General features: G+C 39.8%; 1 protein-coding gene across 3 annotated transcripts in view; it reads right to left on the bottom strand.

Annotated features, from left to right (window-relative positions):
* Window positions 1–1,432: 1,432 nt before the first annotated feature.
* Window positions 1,433–21,530, bottom strand: part of FCHSD2 (FCH and double SH3 domains 2) — a 238,034-nt gene continuing 217,936 nt past the window's right edge. The window contains exons 14-20 of one of the 3 annotated variants that reach the window (XM_069552994.1): window positions 14,203–14,337; window positions 9,009–9,092; window positions 8,711–8,888; window positions 8,197–8,417; window positions 6,327–6,456; window positions 6,102–6,184; window positions 1,433–3,567 (exon numbers count right to left, since the gene is read on the bottom strand). In XM_069552994.1, the coding sequence (XP_069409095.1) occupies window positions 3,484–3,567; window positions 6,102–6,184; window positions 6,327–6,456; window positions 8,197–8,417; window positions 8,711–8,888; window positions 9,009–9,092; window positions 14,203–14,337 (915 nt within the window). In that variant the 3' untranslated portion in view covers window positions 1,433–3,483. The other 2 variants (XM_069552995.1, XM_069552996.1) reach the window with 2 other exon arrangements.

The following is a 21,530-nucleotide window of genomic DNA, read 5'->3' on the forward strand; positions in this document are numbered from 1 at the left end:
AGCTCTGTAGGGGAGGTGCTGAAGGTTGGGCAGTGACGCCGAGGAAGACCATGCTGTGCCACACACTTCACATGTCCTTGGAGCCACGGCATTACTAGGTTTCTGATGGGGACACTGAAGCTGGGTCCCACAGCTGTCAAGTGGGACCCAGGATTTAACTCAGACCTTCTGAGTCCAAAGTCCACGTTGTCTTCTATGCTGTTGGTGGGAGTGTCGACAGATATGATTCTTTTGGAGGCCGATTTGGCAACATCTAACAAAATCAAATCTATACATATTATTTGTGGTGCTAGTGGTAAAGAACCTGCCTGCCAATGCAGGAGATGTAAGAAATGCAGGTTCGATCCCTGGGTCAGGAAAATCCCCTGGAGGAGGGCACGGCAACTCACTCCAGTACTCCTGCCTGGAGAATCCCGTGGACCGAGGAGCCTGGTGGGCTATGGTCCACAGGGTCACACAGAGCTGGACATGGCTGAAGTGACTTAGCACACAGCATAACAAAATTAAATACACACATATATTTTTAACTCTTACATTACATATTTAGGAATTTACCTGATATTTTTACTGGAACAAATTTATAAACAATAGGTAAAAAGGTATTAATTTCAGCTCTCTGAAAGCAAATGAATGGATACAGCCCCAACATCCATCACTATAGGAATGTTTAAATCATGCTATATCCAAACAATGGAATATAATGCTGCCTTCAGAAAGAATGAGGTAAATCTAAATGTATTATATAACTTCACATATGAAAAAGGTAGTGTTGGCACATGTAAGTTCTATGCACAGAAAATGTCTGGAAGCTTACATATCACACTTGCCCGGCTCTGGAAGAGGAGGGTTGTGGGGGCCTGCCTCAAACAGTGGTCCTCACTGGGGTGGCTAGTAGCCAGATGGACTCAGCTTTCTACCTGGAATCCTCCAGCCATCCCTAGAAACAGTAAAATCTCCTTCTCTTGCCTCATGACTCCTCAGGGTAGAGGTTTAGGAAAAGGACAGAGGAGTACAGAGTGCCCACGGCCTGCAGTTGCATCAGTCTGAGGGGACTCAGTGGCCTCCTTCTGGCCCTCGCAGCTGCAGATCTGGGGCTCCCTCCTCAGTCACCTCAGCACATTCTCCGCCTCTCCTTTCTGGCACATATCAAACAGTACTGTCCTCAGGCGTATCCTTCTTTTTACCTCCATGGAAAGAACCTTGACGGCCAAGGCCACAACTTACTTATTTTTATCTCTAACATTCAGGGTATTACCCCTGACAGGTGGGTGGCACGAAGGGCTATTTGTCCCATGGATGGGTTAATTTACTTCCCTCTCTTTGTATCTGTTGTAAGATTTAAAGGAGGGCCTGAGAGTGTCTTTAAAACAAACACTGTCTATTTGGAAAAGCCTGTTTACCCAAATCTTCTTATAAGAAAAACTTAGAAACGTAATTCCATTGTTTTTTATTATTCAACATTTTATACATAATAAATACAAAGTTTTTACAGCCACTGTAAAGAAAGCACTTCTGCACAGAGGCGCCTCCTCTGAGCCCAGCCCTGTGCACTGTGGTGCGGGGTTACATGTCCTAGAGGGACGGGTTCTTATTAAAAAGGAGGCATATTCTTACAACTTCGTGTTTTTTTAAAATAAAATTAGCAGCTCTTCCAAAAAATATTTTAAAATATAACAAAAGATTTCAAATAACTCTCTGAGAATGTGGAAAACCCAGATTCAAGGACAATTTTGCTAGCTAAAGAGAGAATACAAGACTGGGTGGCAAGAACTGCCCAAATTCAGCACTTTGAAGATTTTTAAAGTGCTTTGAAGATTTTTAACTTGTCCACAAACTTTAAAATCTTAAAAAGAAAAAGCCCACCCTTTTAATTTCTTTTGTAAACTTAAGAATAAGTTTGATAAACACAAAAAGACCTCAAATAGATCAACAGGTTTTAAGAAATGCAAAAAAAAAAAAAATCCTCAAATCACAGAGAAGATTCATCAATGGATACTGTCATTGAAGTGATCAAATGACTATCTGAAAACTTCTTCAGCTATGACCTTATTTCTAGTCAAAAATCCCATGGGGACATTTGGCAAGCATTTCAAGTTTTTAGAGATTCTTAGGAGGGATGGCATTTTCAAAGCAAAAGACAAGTTTTGGATTAAATTCTGAGAATTTTGATTTTTTTAAAAAAAGGAAAAAAAAGCAACTGGCAAACATCCCTTAGTTCCTAAGTAATGCATTCCCTATCTTCCATTGGAGGTGGAGGGCCACCAGAGGCCTCTGGGAGCCACTGCTGTGGGTTTGTTAGTCTGCAGGGAAGGCTCTTCATGGCTCTCCCTGTGACATGGAGAACTTGTCCTTTCCTTGTCAATTTGCACCATACAATCCTTTTGTCCTTCTTCATAGGAAGCTGGTTTACTCCTTGAGCCACAGATTCTTCCTCCCAAGGAAATGTCAGGTCAGAGGGACCTGGGAAGCTGCATTTTATGTGGTGGGTGGCTGCTGGTCTGGGCCAGCCACAACTTGGCTGCCTCGGCCAGTGGACTAGGTTGGGAATAAAATAATGCTAGGTGCCTCCCCAGTAGAGAAGCTTGACAAGGCAAGTATGTGTCCCCAGTTTTATCAAGACATTCAAATTCTAAGGATACTGGTCATGATAGTATATGCAAAAATTAAGATGAAAAAATACCCAAATATAAAAAGAACACTAAGTCAGCTCATTGCAGATCTGGAAGCTCCATTTCTGCTTTAGCCACAGCCTCCTTTCTATTAGTCTATGTGATGGATGAGATTCGGCTACTAGTTCAGCCCCCTCCATGTTAGCTCTGCTAATACTAAATGAATGGCATAAATATTAATACAAAGGACACTGTTAATTGTTTTAAATCTGTTAGCTGTGGAAGAGATGTGCATTATTGCAATCGGTGCTAAACTCAGGGCAGTCTACTTTTTTCCAATAAGGTTTCAGTTTCTCAGTTTGGGGACCAATTGCGGGGAGGAGCCAGCCTCTCCTGAAATCCCTCCTGCTGCTTCCTTATGTAGCCGGCATGATCTGATTAAACTCAATCAGATAAGCCAAAGCCACTTGAAGAAAGATGAGCATCTTTGCCACGTCCTCGTGGCCACAGTAATATACTGTACGAGTGCACATGATCAGTATCTCTGTGACTGTGCCCTGAACGAGGCCTGGTCTTGAGTCTCATACAAAAATGGGTCCCTAGGAGGCAAGAGGACTGTCCCTCTTCTCTGCTTCTAAGGCCCACTAGGATTTGTGCTGTGCTAGGAGAGATGACATAGAAAATGACAACAAAAAAAGGCACGAAATATTAAAAACATGGGAGGTGTCAACCAGGCCACCCGGTCACATATAGTCCTCCTTGTTTTTGCTCTGTTCGAGTCATCATCATGCAAGCAAAGGTGCCTAAAAAACAAGACTGGCCAAACTCCAAGCCTGGCCTTGATTGTAGCAGTAACGGACAGGCAAACCCATCATCACACCAGTGTGATTTCCACATCCTCTATCTTCTCTGCGGGCCTTCGGTGGTTCTGCGTAGGAGGAGGGGGAGCTGCCCGGACCTGAGCAGGAAACCATCACATGGTCAGTCAGCTTCCTGATTCAGTGGCTGAAGCATCGAAATCCGACCAATCACTTATTCAAGGACATGGGCACCCGAGGGCTCTCAGAAATGTTCTAGGCATGTGCTTTCAACTTAATTTTTATAGCTTCTTACATTGAGAAGGACCGACTGCTCTGGATGAAATGTGAAACTCAAGACTCAGGTTCTTCCCTGGGCTGAAAGCCTCATGGCCACAAGAGTCTTTGTAGTCCTGACAACCTTGGCCCAAGCAAAGGCCTAGAGTTGGAAGCGAGAGAGAGCAATGCTTGGAGAACTGAAAAACCTTTAAATGGGTCTTGGAAGGAGAGATGCAAGAGATGAGACTAGAGAGACAGGCTGGGGTAAGTCATGAAGGGCCTTATTAACTCATATTTAAAAATCTGAGCCTTATTCTGTAGGCAAAGATGAGTCTTTGAGGGATTTAAGCAGTAATATTAGATGTGTGAAAAGATGACTCAGGTAAAAGTTTGAAGAAAAGAGTGGTGGAGGGCAAGAATACAGGTTGACAGTTTTGGAGCCTCCTGTGATCGTCTGAAAGAGAGCTGATGTTGGCTGGCACTGGGGGAATGGAGGGGGACAACTTGACAGTCATCTCTAGGTAACCCTGGCAGGCCTTGCGATGACTCTTCACGAAAGGCAGGTCAGGGAGGTGTCACGAGTGATCCCAAAGCACTAGCAGGATAGGGGTACCACTCACCAGGATGGGAAATAAGGGAGAAGGATGATGTCTGAGAAGGAGGATAATTAACTAGTTTTTTGCTGAGTTTTGGGGGTTTGCTATATATATACACTAAGATTTCCACAGATCTGAAGCTCAGAGAAGAGATTGGATAGGTAGTTATAAATCTGGGAGCTGTCAGGAAATAAATGGTTATCAAAGTCTTGGGAGTAAATGAGATAACTCAGGAGTAAGTTTAACGACTTTAAGAGCAGTAGCCCTGGGACTCCTCTGGTTGCTCAATGGTGAAGAATTTGCCTTGCAATGCAGGGGACGTGGGTTCAACCCTTAGTCAGGGAACTAAGATCTCACATGCCATGGAACAACTGAGAGGCTGACCTGAGTGCCCAAATACCGAGGCTGCACACAGCAGCTACTGAAGCCTGTGTGCGCTGGAGCCCACACTACAGACTCCGTGCAGCACATCGAAAAGATCCCACACGATGCAACAAAGACTCCACCTGCTGCAACTAAAACCTGACGCAGCCAAACAAATTAAAAAAAAAAAAGAGGGAAGTGGTTAGTGGATGGAACCCTGAGAAGCATCAACAGAGCTGGATAAAGGCAGAGAAGCCCTCAAAGGTCAATGAAAAGGAAGGCCAGGAAGTAGAAAGCAGACCAGGAAAAGTGTGGTGGAACAAATGGGTCCACTTCTCTCCACTACTGCTCTTCCCCACTAGTTCACATTACTGTCCTCTCTTGCTTGGACCATTGCTCCAGCCTCCTAACAACTCCTCATGTTCATTCTGACACTTTCTACTCATTTTCCACCTAGCTGCCACAGTAGTGTTTTTAAAATGCACAGCTGGGATGTCCCTGGTGGTCTCCCAATTCAAGGGATATAGGCTTGATCCTTGGTTGGGGAACTAAGATCCCACATGCTTCAAGGCAACTAAGCCCACTCACTGCAACTAAAGAGAAGTCCATGCTCAGTGACAAAGAGCCCACGTGCTACAAGTAAGACCAAGTGCAGCCAACATAAAATTATAAAAATTATTAAGTAAAAATAATTTTTAAAAATGCATAATCAGTCATATCACTATCTGGTTTACAATCTTACAACATCTTCCTATCACATTTAGGATCACGAACCAAGTCCTTAACAAGGCACTCAGTATCTGCTGAATGAACAAAGACAAAGGTTGTAAGTGGCTCAAAGAATTGTGTCAAATGCTGATAAGAGGGTCTAGGAAAATAAAACTGCAAATGTAACTAGATTACCATGCGGAAGTTATGACCCTGGAAGAACTATTTCACAGTGAGGTAGTCGGATGGATTTGATGACAGCCGAGTGAGGGGTGGGTAGAGGTGATTATTTGTAAAGAACAAATAATTTCTTTGAGAATAGAAGCTCTCAAACCTCAAAAGGGCATGTATCTTATATCATCTCACTGTCTGTCGAAGAGGAAAGTAGAGGCCTGGGAAAAAAGTTCTCAATAAACGCCTGCTGGAAAAAAAAAAAAATTCTGTTTCACAATTAGACTGCTTTAATGCTCACAGAACTTGTTATAATTTAAATACACTTTCCATAGTTATCACCTGGCAATCTCACCATGGCTTAGTGAGGAAAGTGCCAGCGTAATAAGCTAGACCTTCCAAGATGTGTTTATTTTTATAGCCTTCCTTTTCCAGAGCTCTGTTTAACTTCCCAAGTCCATCGCAACCTGGCATGGAAGAAATTAGTAACAACACAGGGGTCATGGAGCTCCATTAATTTCTAACTTTCAATCTGGAAGAACTATGCACTCTATTACTCAGCTAGATAAGAGACTTACAGGTCGCAGTTTCCCATATGAGGTCTCAGGAGTATGCCTGGATGCCTGCGAGAATCCTGGCGATTCGGCATGGAAGCTGTTTTCTAAGGGAGGGAATCAAAGCAGCTCAATTTATTTGTGTTGCTGAGCAATACAGATGGTAGTTCAGATCTGTTTACCCTTCAGATGAACACGTGGCTTTCCAAATGAAAGCGTATTTTGACAAATGCCCACGAGACCCCTTACCGTTTGCTGAAGGAGAGCGGGAGAAGTACTGGGAGCCCCTCTTATCTGGGCTGGGGTAAGGGCTGCTGGGAGGCTGGTCATACAGCGGCAGTGGAGGCAGGGAGCTGGGCGGTTTGGGGGAAGGAGAGACCTGCAGCAAAGGGAACAGAGGTTACACAGTGCTCACTTCAGGAGGGAGGTCAGCTGGCTTCTCTGACTGCTCCTGGCAAATAACCCTTCTCCGGAGCTACATTATGACTGTTAACTTTTTTGACCAGCCTAATTAGAAGCAAATAAGCCTAGTTTGATGGCTAAGTTGAAGATGATCTCTCTTGGTAAATGCATGCATGCTCAGTCCCTTCAGTTGTGTCTGGCTCTTTGTGACCCCGTGGATTGTAGCTCGCCATGCTCCTCTGTCTGTGGGAATTCTCCAGGCAAGAATACTGGAATGGATTGCCATGCCCTCCTCCAGGGGATCTTCTCGACCCAGGGATCGAACCCACGACTCTTACGTCTCCTGCGCTGGCAGGCAGGTTCTTTACCACTAGCACCACCTGGAAAGCCGCACTTGAAAATATGTGGGTTATTTTAAAGTATCTTTTGATATTGATTTCTAACATAATTCCACAGTGCTAAGAGAACAGACTCTGTTTGATTTCAATACCTTTAGACCATGACATTTTTGCACCTTGTTTTATGTCCCTGGATATGTTCCAGTGTCTCCTAATTTACAGTCTATGGGAACTTGAAGAGAATTTGTATCCTACTATTGTGTGAAAATTATATAAATCTTAATTACATTGAGTTGGTTCACAGTGCTTTTCAGGCCTACTATATCCTACTTCTCTGTATATTCATTCTACTAATGTTTGAGAGTTTGATATTGAAACTCCATCTAAAAATCTTAATTTATCTACTTAAAAAATAATTGTAAAACATGGTGGAACTATATACAACCTTGCTCTGTATTTTCCAAGTCTCCTGTGAATGTGTTATCATCCTTTCATAATTAAAAAAGAGTAAAATAAAAAAGCATATGAGCCTAGAATAACCACACTACCACCAGTTTTGTGTTGCATTTAACTTTTTCCTTCCATAGATCTCATTATAGATCTCATAGATTTTAGTTTAAATTCAACATTTACCAAGTCAAACCATTCTCTAGAGTTCTACTGAAAACATATCAAAGTAGTCAATTCAGTGAAGAACAAAAGAAAAAACAAGTTCTATTTTTTGGTGAAAAAAAAAATAATTGGCTGAGTTTCTGACTTCCCCAGGCTTTGTAATTGTCATGTTCAGTGGTCATAATACTGTACAAGCAAGATGGGCAGACATATTCCTTACGGTCCTGGACCTGCCAGGCCTGTTGTGACATATCTGAATTAGGAGTTTCCCGTAAAGACAAGTTATGCTATGATGAAGTAAGCCTCAGGCCACATGAGTACATGGGGCTTTGGGAGTCTCATTAGTTCTCTGAAAAGGATTAGCAGTGCCTGGGCTGGGCAGGGAGGTTCTGACAGTGAGGGAGAGAAAGAGGCTGCTAATATTTTTACTGTATAAACTAACCACAGAGACAATACATTCCCTCTCCGGTTTCTTTCTTTCTCCTCGCCAAACCAGTCTTTTGTAGGTCACACACAGTGTAGTATTTTGGTTCCTCAATTCAGAGAACAGAATGTGGGAGACATGAAGTGTAATATAGCCATTACACAGAGCCTGGCTGACAAGTCTCTGCTTCCCAAATTCAGTCTTGTGGAAACTTGGCAACCAAAAACTGGAGTGGTAAGGGTGAGGTTGAGACCACAGCCCACTTCTGTGTGGGTCAACAGACTCTTTGGGAGTTATTTTCTTGAACTATCTTTTAATTCAGCTTTCTTCCCCTGTTGTGCACCTGAATCTCTTGCATCCATGGAGTGTCACCATTTTCTGAGGCTGAAAGTTCTTCCACTAGCACCGATGGGAAAACTCCAATCCGCCCATTGAATTCTCCTTCCCAGAAGCCATCGTCATCCTGGTTTTCTTTGTTCAAGATTCGGATGATTGCTCCCTCAGGAAAAGATAATTCATCATCTGTCTGGCCCTCGTAGTCATAAAGTGCTTTCACGAAACAGACTAGGTAGCAAGAGAGAAAAATGCAGTAAGAACACCAACAACCAGGTGACTCTCACAACCACCCCATGCACAGGTGACAGCTAAGAGTGCCCAACGGAATAAGAGCAGAGCTGTAGTTCTGCACTCACTGAAGAGCAACTCTAGGGTTCCACTGTACAGGACACATGAGGCCAAATACATACATTACAGAAAGGGAATAAACCCAGGTTTTTAACCAGCTGAAGGCTGACTCCAAGGTAATAGGGTTTACGTCAAATGTGACCAAATAAAGAGTGCCTTGTTTCAGTCTTTACCACTGGCATCTCCGTTGAGGCTGCCTGAAACGAGCTCGGCCTCCGTGGAATTGCTGGATGTGTGTGACCGACTGTCCAAGGCAGCCAAGGACTGCAGCATGCTCAGCAGACTGTTCGAGGTGGGAAACTGTAGGTACTTTTCTGGCACATAACCCACTTGGCCGACTTTATTTCGAGCCTGAGTAAAAGACATGCGACAAAACAGGTTTGCACACACAATTTGGACAGGGTACAACAAGAACCAAAACAAACTCCTGAAAATGTCACAAGAAGGGGTGATATGAGCAAAGGAATATACCTTTACCCAGTCTTCCATATCTCCATCTTCAATCACTTCTAACACCTCATGTTCCTCAATGGTCAACTCATCTGGTTGAGAAGCCTGCAATGTAGGATGGTCATGGACAAAATTAAAAAGGTTAGATAAAGAGCAGATGTGAACTGATTATAACAGAAACTGGGGATCAAAGTATTGAAATGATTTTGAAAAACGTACTGAACATAAAAATTTGAGTGCTGTAAAACTATCATAATGAGGTGAAGTTTTACTTAAAAAACTAAACAAAATAAAGCCACAACAAAAACTGGAGAAACGGAATCCTCAAGAGGCAGTCAGGCTCAGTGAACACAGCACTCTGCTGGAGGAGGGGACCTGGGTTCCAGCTCCAGCTTATGTATCTATTGGTAAGTTATTCAACTTCTTGATGCCTCCATTTCTTCAAAATGACAATCCCGCCATTCTCGGAAGATGGGGGGGTGGGAGTGGGTGGAGTCAGTGTGGGATGAATAAGCACAGAACCATGATGGTTTGGGAAGCACAGGCAAAGGAGAAAGCAGTGAATCAGAACCGCACCACAGGGCTACAGTGGAGGTGCAGGCTGTGAAAATGCAAAGAGCTATGTATATGGATTGAATGACAGCTTGAGCAGTGCCTGGAATTGGTCTCGAATCACCGTAAAACAGTGGCCAAGAGAAGTAAGTTGTAGGAGAGAAATGATTGATATTGGTCAAGGCTTGGATTTATTATGCTCCAACTTAACTGTAGACACTGGGCTGATCCATTTGGGTGCTTCTGCAGAAGTTGCTGTGACTTTTTTTTAAAGTAAATAAAAGCAGGAGTCCACTGACACTGGACACCCAAATGCTGCCCATGAGGCTGTAGAATCTGAGGGCAAACTCTCAGGGACTCTGCAGAGGGGTCAGAGAAAGAGACTGTGTTTCCTGAAGAGACTTGTCTGTTACACGTAACAGGAGGCATCTGCAGGCATCTTCTGGTTCTTAGTGAACAGCTGTAAAATCTTTCCCCAAGTCTCAAGATCAGTGAAAACTATCAGTTAAGACCATATAGCTTTTCAGATCTCACAGTCTCAAAGTATAAAAATATCTCCAAGTTACATAAGCAAAAATAAGGCAAGGCTCACTTCCCATTGCATGTACATTTCATCAAACCCAGATTCTGGACATTGCTATAATAGCTACTTGAGATAGAAAAACAGTACTGAAAATGGCTGACTAATCACAGAAATACTCCAGGATCAGAATTTTAAGCAGATTACCTCTGACCTCAAAATAAGAGAAAAAGAGTCCACTGATTTCTGATGGCTTTTCCAGTGGAATTTCTTCACTAATCTGAAACCACACTATGCCTTGAATATACCAGAAAAAGGCACCTACATAACAAAGTTGTTTTTCCTAATTCTGCGGCAAAACTTTTCAAAGGTTATCAATACAACCAGATTTCAATGTGTGTGAGAGCAAAGCAGGGGAGTTAAACACCTTTAAATATATTGCTGCCCCTGTAGAAAAGTCATGAAGGTCCATGCAAGTTGTCCAACATTGTTATATAAGCAGTGCTATATACAGCATTGTTATACTAGCAATTCTTTCACTTGACAAGGTCAAGTCCTTCCCATGACACTCAAGACCCTGTGGTCTCCTGATGTTTTGGCCCCAGCAAACTAATCCCTAGTATCTGAATATACCATGTTATGTATTGTCTCTATGCCTTCCTTCCAAGAGGCCTTGATCCCTCTTTCCCATTTGGTAACTGGAATTAGATTACTGTGAGTTCAAGTCCAGCTTCAGTCTCTTTCTACAGGCAAGTGACTGTAAGACCTTTCAGAGCCTCAGTTTTCTTTTTTATTCCTATTACAATGCAAGCTCCATGAAGGCAGAGATTTCTGTCTGTGTTGATCAATGCTGTATCTCCAAGCCTAGAAAAGAGCATAGCATGGTACATGGAAGGTACTCAAGTAATATTTGTTGAATTAATGGATTGGTTGATAATTTCTTCCTTATAGGATTATTGAAAGGATTAAAAAAAATATATATATATATAGATACTAGGCACACAGGAATTAATAAATGGTAGCTATTATTATTACCCATGATTTGATGCCTGGCTTATATGTATACCAAGACCACCAACAATGAGCTGGTTGCTTTTTCCTCCTTTTACTCTTATAAGGCTTTGAGTATCCCTCTAACACTGACTACTATGGCACTCAAGTTAGCTGTTTGCACTTGTGGGCTTTCTAATAGAATGACTTCTTTAAGGCAGGGAATGTAATTTTTCTCACTCATCCCAACCAAGGACAGCAAGTGGTTGGTAAATGGTTATTAAATAAACACATGGTCATACACTACCTCATGAAGTCCTGATATGCAGTGGCCACCAGAACCCCAGAAGCAGCCATGCCCTGTTTCCACCACCACCTTTCTAAATTTCCCGTTTTCTGTTAAAACAATACGCTTTTTCCTGGTCATAAAAGTAATAAATGCTCACTGTAGAAAAGCTAGAAATAGGTATAATAGAGATCTGAAGGTAATACAATTTGGTATCTTACTTTCTTGACGTACCATTTCTTCTTACAAAAAAACCTCAAATGTAATTTTTCAATTATCCTCATAATATTGTTATGGTTATATTATATGAATGGTTAATTTATTTAGTTATTTCCTTATTGGACTGCTAACTTTGCCCTTATAAAGTAGTACTATGATGAAAAAAAATTTTGTACCCAGAATATTTTTCTATATTGTGGGTCACTTCCTTAGGACAAATGCTAGTAGGGTCAAAGTGACAAGCATTTTTAAGGCTTTTGAAACAAATCCTTAAATTTAGCTTTTCTTAAATTTAGGCTTTCTTTGCTGGTCTGGACCATAGGAATCACAATTAGGCTTATAGTTAAGCCTCTCTGTACTCTAACCTGCCCTCTCTGGAATATCTATACCACGACCAGGGTTACCTTATTTTAAAGCCCAGTCTGATTTTAGGACACGCGATGGCTTCCTTCAGCCAGGATGGAAGCCAAACCTTGGTGTGATCTACAGGTCTATCTGATATCTTTACTTCCAGCTGCTCTGTTTCCCACATTTGATGCTCACACACCACTGAGTTTAACATTTCCTGGACACTCTATCATCTCATCAAACTGTGTCTCTGCATCTGTTGTTTGCATAGAACGCTCTTTCCCTTCTCTACCTCATCATTGTGACTAGAAAGATCTTACTCCTGACCTCACTGAAATGCTACCTTATCTGCAAAATTTCTCAGATGCAATAATCACTCAGATACTTAGGAGCCTCTCCATTTAAAGACCTTAAATTTTAATTCTGGAACTTCAGAGTAAATATAACACTGAGACAGAAGACAGGGAAACAATCCCAACCTAGCTGTATAATATTTTCAAAACATTGCATAAGTGTTTTAAAGATGACTTCAAATTTTCAGAAGATTATCAAAACAGTTTACATTGGGAAGACAAACCCCAACTCTTTTAGAAAAGAAGTATTGTTAAATATATAATAAAAGGATGTCAAATGAAAAGAAGTCTGGCAGTCACTGGTATTGAGGAGTAAATGATGTCAGTTTTTCATTCTCCAGGCACGGTGCTGGTGGGAGTGAGACTATTCCCTGTATGCTTAAGATTCTCTCCACATACTTCCTCTGTTGTTCCTCAAGCATGGCATTAACATGAAAGGAATTCATTAACGTGAAAGGGATTCATTTGTTCATGCTTTCCTCACATCATTCATTTCTTCATTCCGCAATTATTTTCTGAGGACCAATTAGGTGCCAGGCATTGTCCTAGGTGCTGAAGACACATATGTAAGGCACACAATGTTTCTGCCTTTAGGGAACTTTAGTGCAGAGTTAGATAAAGACATGTGAAAACAAACAAGATTAAGTTTGGTTGGCGACAGGTTCTATATAGTATCAATTAATGAATGAGGACAGAAGGGCAATGGGATAGAGTTGTGACTGGGAAGCTGTGCATGTGTTTAGGTGGTCAGGGGAAGCCTGAGGAGGCACTATTTGAGTTGAGCCTATATGAAGAGCACTGAGCAGCCAACCAAGAATTGGGAAGAGACAGTTCTAGGTAAGGGAAAGCAAGTGTAAAGTTGTCAAGTCAGGAAGGAGCAAGTGCTTTTGAAGACTGAAAGGCAGCCAGAGTTGCTAACATGTAGTGAGTAGGTTCAGTGGGTTGGTCTGACATGAAGCTAAGGAGATTGGCAGGGGCCAGATCAGTCTGGACATTTCAGAGCCTAGTAAAGAGTTGGTTTTTCTTTGTGTGATAGAAAGCTTAAAAAGAGTTTTAGGCAGGGGAATAAAGTAATCTCCTATATATGTTAAAGATAAGTTTGGCTATAGGGTGGAAAGTGGACTCTTGGCAGACAAGTATGAAGAAGGGATACCAGTTATTAATTTTTCTTACACTAATCAAAGTAATGGCCTAGACCAAGATGTGAAATGTGAATGGATTCCGGATATGTTTTGGAGGTGGACTCAACAGGACTGGCTATTGATTGGTGAAGGGAGTGAGGAAAAGAAGGGAACTGGGAAAACAAACTCAATTTACTTTGAGTAAAAAGTTAATGTGAAAGCAGGGCAGGGGTGAGAGAGATTAAAAACTATTATACCAAATCAGGTTTGGAAGTTAGAAGAAAATCTATTTATCCAGGTCCCTGCTTAACCTGGAAATAAGAGATGGTTATATTAATATTAGGATAAGCAAAGTTTTAACAAAACTGTTCTTTTAAGCAATTTTACTTTAATACCAATTTTGAGAACTATCCTAATGGAGAGCCTTGTGCCAAGCAGGCAACTGATAAGGAGAGGAGTTCTATTTACAGAAAATTTACTAGATGCCAGGCACTGTGCTAAATGCTTTGCTATACAAGTGTTATCTCATTTAGTCTCCACATTAGGCCTATAGTATTATCCCCATAATATAGATAAGAAAACTGAGGCTCACAGTAACCAAGGGACTAGCATGGTTATGTAGGTTGTAAGTGGCAGAGACAAGATTTTAACCGAGGCCATCTGACATCAGAGCCTAGACTCTTCCCCATTATGTTACATTGCCTCTAAAATGAACAGAACACCAACATTATGGTAAGTACAGCATAAGAGGCTGGGTAGATACTGTTACTTGTATCTTCAGAGTTGTCACAATTTAACATGAGAAATATGTTAGAGAAATACAAACCTTATAGGAATAAACAACTTTGCAGGTGAGTGGGTAATTTCTTAAGGTACCAGAAGGGCTGGAACTGCTGTCATCAAAAACATCCATGTTGTCCTCAAACTCTTCTCCTTCTTCTCTTTCAGTATCTGCATTAAGCTAGGAAAAATCAGAGGCCACTGGCTAGCTTACTCAGTTACTTCAAGAAGATGCATGAAAGCAGCAAACAACCGGATTGTTTCAAAATGTTAATTTACTCATTCATCCGCACATAGGAAAGTATCTGTTCTGTTCTCACTTGCATTTTTCATGTTATGAAAGGACTGAGATTTTTTTTTTTAAATTTTACTTTATTTTACAATACTGTGTTGGTTAACCAAGAGTCAGTTAAATACTGACTAATGAAGGCCTCTTACTATTTTAAACTGATCATATTAGCAAACATTAAAACGATTTCTAAATGCTACCAACACCTTGGACTGCAAGGAGATCCAATCAGTCCATCCTAAAGGAGACCAGTCCTGGGCGTTCATTGGAAGGACTGATGCTGAGGCTGAAACTCCAATACTTTGGCCACCTCACGTGAAGAGTTGACTCATTGGAAAAGACCCTGATACTGGGAGGGATTTGGGGGCAGGAGGAGAAGGGGACGACAGAGGATGAGATGGCTGGATGGCATCACCGACTTGATGCACATGAGTTTGGGTGAACTCCGGGAGTTGGTGATGGACAGGGAGGCCTGGCGTGCTTCGATTCATGGGGTTGCAAAGAGTTGGACACGACTGAGCGACTGAACTGAACCAACGAGGTAGCGAAACAGGTTTTCATCCATGGCTGGTTTAAACGTACACTGGTACCTCCTTGAAAAAAAAAAAAAAAACCTGCACAGCAATGAAGACCCAGCACAGCCAAAAATAATAAATAAATAAAATTACTTAAAAAAAAAAGATACGGATAAATTAGAACATGTGTGCTCCACTGGTAGGAATGTAAAATGGTGTAGCTGCTTTGGAAAAATGCTATGATGGTTCCTTAAAAAACTTTAACATAGAATTACTGTATAATCCAGCAATTTCACTTCTGTACTCCCAATGCTCTTCAATTTTAATTTCTATTCTATTCTTTCAATTATTTTTCCCAAAAGAGTTTGAAAGCAGGGATGTGAATACATATTTGTATACCAATGTTGACAGCAGCATTATTCACAATAGCCACAAGGTGGAAGCAACCCAAGCATCCACTGACATGGTTGGATGAACCAAACGGTGGTATTCGACAGCAGAATATTACTTAGCTTTAAAAAGGAATGCCATTCTGACACATACTATAGCATGGGTGAACCCTAAGGGCATTAATATTAAATGAAATAAGCCAGTCACAAAGAAGATAAATACTGCATGATTCTACTGATAAAAAGAGTTCTGGAGACGGATGATGGCTACTGGACTTTGTATTTTAAAATGGTTTAAATGATGAAGTTTATGTTTCATATATTTTGCCACAGAAAAGGGCACAGTTTCTTTCGAAATGTAATTTCAAGGAAAATAAATGAAAATAAATCCAGTTTCAAGGTATATTACTGCCCATAGCTAAAAGGCATATATTAATTAAAATGGTATTAAGTGTAAAAATCTATTTATCTAGAGTATTGTCTATTGCATTAAAATGCAAATAACACTTAAATGAGTATAAACATCTGACAGAGGTAGGCAGAGTAAGAAGGACTAAGACTGGAGAACATAGGAGATGGGCTTGTTCTATATACCTCTGAACTATAAACAAAAAGTAAGTTTTACTTTTTAAACTAAAATCCAGCAAAGAAGAAACAAAATCAGCTCAAAGGTTTCTTGGTTTCTAGCTACATACAAACACTTATTTGGCTACTTTTCCCAATGTTCAAACATACAAAGGCATTAAGGTTTACACAGTAAGAATATAAGGAATGGGCAGTCAGAATTGGGCCTTATGGTAGGACAATTAATTAAAATAATCAAACACCTACTAAATGCTGAACACTAAGCTAGGCTCTGAGATATGAAATGAAGGACACAGTCTGCTTTGCGGGAGTTCACAACCTAGAGTGGGAAGTCAGCATACCCAAACGCTAAGTGCACAGACAGCCCTGTGAGTGAGGAGTGACTCGAGAAGGTCAGAGCAGATCTCTGTCCCTGGGATTCTCCAGGCAAGAATACTGGAGTGGGTGGCCATGCCCTTCTCCAGGGTATCTTCCGACCCAGGCATTGAACCCTCTTACTCTCCTGCATTGGCAGGCAGGTTCTTTACAACTAGCGCCACCTGGGAAGCCCTCAAACTAACAAACACATTTACATATACTTGGAAGATGCCTTTATACTCTAGAAAAGGTTACAGACAACTGTGGGCACAAAAAGCAAAACAAAACACCCATACATCCATAACAAAATTAAAGCCAATGTGGGTAGAGCGAGTTTCCAAAAATACAGCATAAGGAATGTTAATATGTACTGTGTTTTGGCACTGGGAATCAATTCAAAATGTTTCATCGTGGCAATGTTATCTGATACTAAGCATTCTTTCTTTCTTCTTTATTTTGAATTCATTTTTTGATTCTCACAGAAGGGAATGGAAGGTTGCAGTGACGGCAGCAGGGGTCACTGCTACATGCTTTTGCACTGCTCTTGCAGTTTTCCAAAATATGTCATCTCAGGACAGCTTCTTCCTTTTTCCTCTTCCACCTTCTGTAACTTAACTGTTGCAATGTTTCCTTTTTTTTTTGTTTTTTAAACTGTTGCAATGTTTTCTTGACCTAGCATTTCTAAAAGCACATTCTTCCTGTTTCCTAACTGCTCACTTATCCCTTTTCCTTCCTGTCACCCGACAGAATTTTAATCAAAACTATTCTTTCCAGTGGTACTAATAATTTTCCTTTCTGGGATGTTGTAAAATGCTTACTGTTATTGCAACGGCAGATAAGAAGAACCTTTCTGAGTTGGTTTTAGTAGCTGACCTCATACTCAGCAAATTACCTCTGAAGGGCTTCATCAGCTTTATGGATCTGACAGACTTGGGTCTGAATGCTGACTATGTCATTTACTTGCTATATGACCTTGGGCAAATTATTTGATTTCTCAACTTCAATTACCTCATCTCTATAATGAAGACAATTACTTCTTAACAAAGTTATCATGAGGATTAAGTGAGGCAACACTTAAACCCTTAATATATGCTTGGTACAAAGGAGACACTTAATACATAATTGTTGTTTTTATGAGGAAAGGAGAAGATAGATTAAAAAAAAAATCTGGTGATCTCCAGCTTAGAGGAAGACAGCTCCCTGTAAGTGGCTAGGAGAACCTCTGAATTCCATCTAGACAGAAAAGTGATCACAGTGAACATCATTCCAAATACAACACAGGTATATTATAAAAGATGATGTTGAAAATATCAGCCAAATGGATTTCTGTTTCCAGGCAAGATGGAATACCAGGGACCAGGTTTAAACCTTCCAGACACAGCTAAAAAACTGTTCAAAATTTACAAAATAACAGTTTTCAAGACACTGGACATTATGTGATGAAGAACAGTGATCCTTTCGGGAAACAAACAATTTCCCCAACCTACTATCTGAAAAAATTTTCCAAGATGAGATACAGCAGGAGAGAACCCAGGAAGAGGTTGGTGACCTACTGGAATTGAAGACACGAAACTGGGACTTCAGGAAGGCCAAAGTGGCTAGGGTTTGCACAGTAATGAAGAAAAGAGAAATGCATAGAGAGAACTCTGGAAATCTACAGAGGGTCCTCCTTAAGTCTTCAGCTAAGTACTGATAAGCACATGTACATCAAGAACTACCCAAAGCCACTGAAAGAACCCCTCAAAGGATTAGAGGGAACCATCCTCAGCATTCACATAGGCCTGGGAATATTTCCTGTTCCCTCTTAACAGAGCAGAAAACCTCACAAGGCATAGAGCATCAAGTAGAGAAATAAAAAAATCAGTAAGGATGCGGAAGACTTGAACAACACTACAAACCAATTTAACTGACGTTTATAAAAGATAACACCTAACAATAGCAGATTATATTTTCTTTTCAAGTACACTTGGAACATTTATTGATATATATCATATAATGGGCCACAAAACAAGTCTTGATAAATTAAAAATGATTCAAGTACGTTATCTGACCACAGTGGAAATAAATTATGTCATTAACAGAAAAGTATCTGTAAAATTCCCAAATATTTGGAAACTCAATAATACTTCCAAACAACCCATGAAACAAAGAAGAAATTAAAAGGTCAATTAGAAAATATTTAAAATTGAATGGAAATAATAACACAATGTATCTGGGTTTGCGTGGTGGTGCTTAAGCAACATGTAGTGGGAAATGTTTAGTATGACATGCCTATACTGAAAAAGAAGTAAAGTCTCACATCAGTGAGCTCAGCTTCCATGTTAAAAATATTAGGAAACAGCAAATTAAGTCCAAATTAATCAGGAAAAGGAGATAATAAAAAAAATGAGAGCAGAAATCAGTAAAATAAAAAAAAACAGAAAAACAACAGGGAAAAAAGTCAGTGAAATCAAAAGCTGTTTTGTTTTTTGGTGACGATATATCGAATTTATAAACCTCTAGTAGGATGATCAAGGGGAAAAAAAAGGAGAAACAAATAACCAACATCAAGGAGTAGGAGAAGTGATATCACTACAGATCCTCCAGACAATCAAATAATAAAAAATATTATGAATGACGTTATGCCAATAAACGTGGCAACTTACATGAAGCCAACAAATTCTTTGAAAGACACAAATGATCAAAGTCCATTCAAGAAGACTAAGTTGAAGAACCCTATCTCTATTAAAGAAATTGAGTTTGTTGCTTAATAAAAAACTCCCACAAAACTTCCCTCCAGGTCCAGGCCCTGGTGAGTTCTACTAAACATATAAGGAAGAAAAAAATTCTACATAGGCTTCCAGAAAATTGAAGAGGAAGGGATTCAAATTATTTTATGAGATAAGCATTATTCCCAAATCAGACAAAAACAGTTTAAGAAAACTATAGACTAATAAAGTATCTGCCATAATCAGACATATAAAATGCTAATCAAAATTTTAACAAATCAATTCTAATCAATATATAAAAAGGATAATAGTTCATCAGGAATGCAAAGTTCGTTTAATATATGAAAAATCATCAGTGTACTTCACCATATTAACAAACTAATACGAAAAATCATTTAATATTTAGGACTTCCCTGTAACTCCAACGATCAAGAATCTGCCTGCAATGTAGGAGAGTGGGGTTCAATCCCTGAGTCAGGAAGATCCTCTGGAGAAGGGAATGGAAATTCAGCCCAGCATTCTTGCCTGGAGAGTCCCACAGACAGAGAAGCCTAGCGGGCTATAGCCCGTGGGGTTGCAAGGAGTCAGACAGGATTGAGCAACTAACACTTCACTTCAACATCCATTCCTATTAGTAAACTAAACAAAAATGGAGGAAACTTCCTTGACATGGGAAAGGGCATCTACAAAAATCCTACCATGAACATCATACTTAATGGTGAAAGACTATGCTTTCTCCCTAAGTTTGGGAACAACGCAAGAACATCATGTTGGTTCTCACCACTTCTATTCAAGCAGTGTACTGGACACTGGAGCTGTTATAATAAGGGTAGGGGGGAAGTAAGCACAGAAGGAGATAAAAGGCATTTTGAATTGGAAAGGAAGAAGTAAAACTGTCTTTGTATACAGGTCACATAATTATCTATATAGAAAATCTACATTAAAAAAAACTAATGAATGAGTTTAGCAATGTTGTAGGATACCAAATCGATATACAAAAATCAATTGTATTTCTATATGTTAGTAATGAACAATCAGAAGTTGGAATAAAAACTATTAGGACAGCATCAAAAACCATGAACTAGAGACAAGTCTGACAAAAGATGTGCAACACCTACACACTGAAAACAATCGAACACTGCTTAGAGAGATGAACGACAATTGAAAGACTCAATACTGTTATGATATCAAATACCTTCAAGCTGATCTACAGATTCGCTGTAATCCTAATGAAAAAATTCTGGTAGGTTTTTCTGGTAGAAAACCGATTTGAAAATTCATATGGAAAAGCAAAGGAATGAGAATATCCAAAACAATTTTGAAAAGGAAGAAACGTGGAACTTTTTACCTGACTTCCGGACTTAAAAGTTACAATAATTAAGACACAGCAGCACTGTCATCAAGCTAGGCAAACAGATCAATGAAACAGAATAGGAGGTCCAAGTATAGACCCATACATATATGGTTAGTTGATTTTTGACAAAGATGTAAAGGCATTTCAGTAGAGAAATGACAGTCTTTTAAACAAAAACAAGAAAAAAAGAATTGTACTCACTCTTCTTAACTCATACAATCACAAACTTACATGTAAAACCTAAAATTATAAAACATACAAGAAAATCTTTATGACTTCGGGTTGGACAAAGGTTTCCTAGTTATATCACAGCATGGTCCATGAAAGAGAAAAAAATTTGGACTTCAACTAAAAAATTTCTGCTCTTTTGAAAGATACTGTTAAGAAAATGAAAAGACAAGCCACAGACTCGGAGAAAATTACATAAATCATCTATCTGATAAAAGATTTGTATCCAGAGTATAAAAAGAACTCTCAAAATACAATAAAAAGAGAACAAACCACCTAATGAAATATACTTGAAAAATCTGAATGGATAGTTCACTGAAGAAGATATACATGTGTAAAACAAGCATGTGAAAAGATGCTCAACACTATTAGTGAAATGCAAATTAAAACTATAATGATACACTACTGCGTGCCTATTAAAATACCTAAAGTTAGAAAGAAGTGACCATACTAGCTATTGGCAAGGTAGTGGAACAACTGGACCACTAGCACTCCATTGACAGGAATGTAAAATGGTACAACCACCTTGGAAAATAACCTGAGAGCTACTCAGAATGGTAAACATATAGCCACTATATGACCCAGCTAAAACATACACACATAGCAATTTTACTTAAAAGCACCCCAAACAACTCAAATGCCCATCATCAGAGTGAATGAATAAACAAATTTTGTGGTATATTCATACAACAGAATATAACTCAGCAATTAAAAGACTGACATGTAACAACACGGATGCTACTCAAAATAATTATGCTGTATGAAAGAGGTCAAACAAAGTGTATGTTTTTAAATATGTGTAATCTATTGTATTTCAATTATACTTCAGTAAAACTGTTGAGAATAATAAAGCTTATGACAACGGGTTGCACAGAACTTGAAGATGCTATAAGACCATTAATTACATCAAAATAGGGCAGTCAATAATTCACCAGATGCTTAAAACAAG

Source organism: Ovis canadensis, chromosome 15 (assembly GCF_042477335.2).
Source record: "Ovis canadensis isolate MfBH-ARS-UI-01 breed Bighorn chromosome 15, ARS-UI_OviCan_v2, whole genome shotgun sequence".
In the NCBI taxonomy this organism is placed as follows: domain Eukaryota; kingdom Metazoa; phylum Chordata; class Mammalia; order Artiodactyla; family Bovidae; genus Ovis; species Ovis canadensis.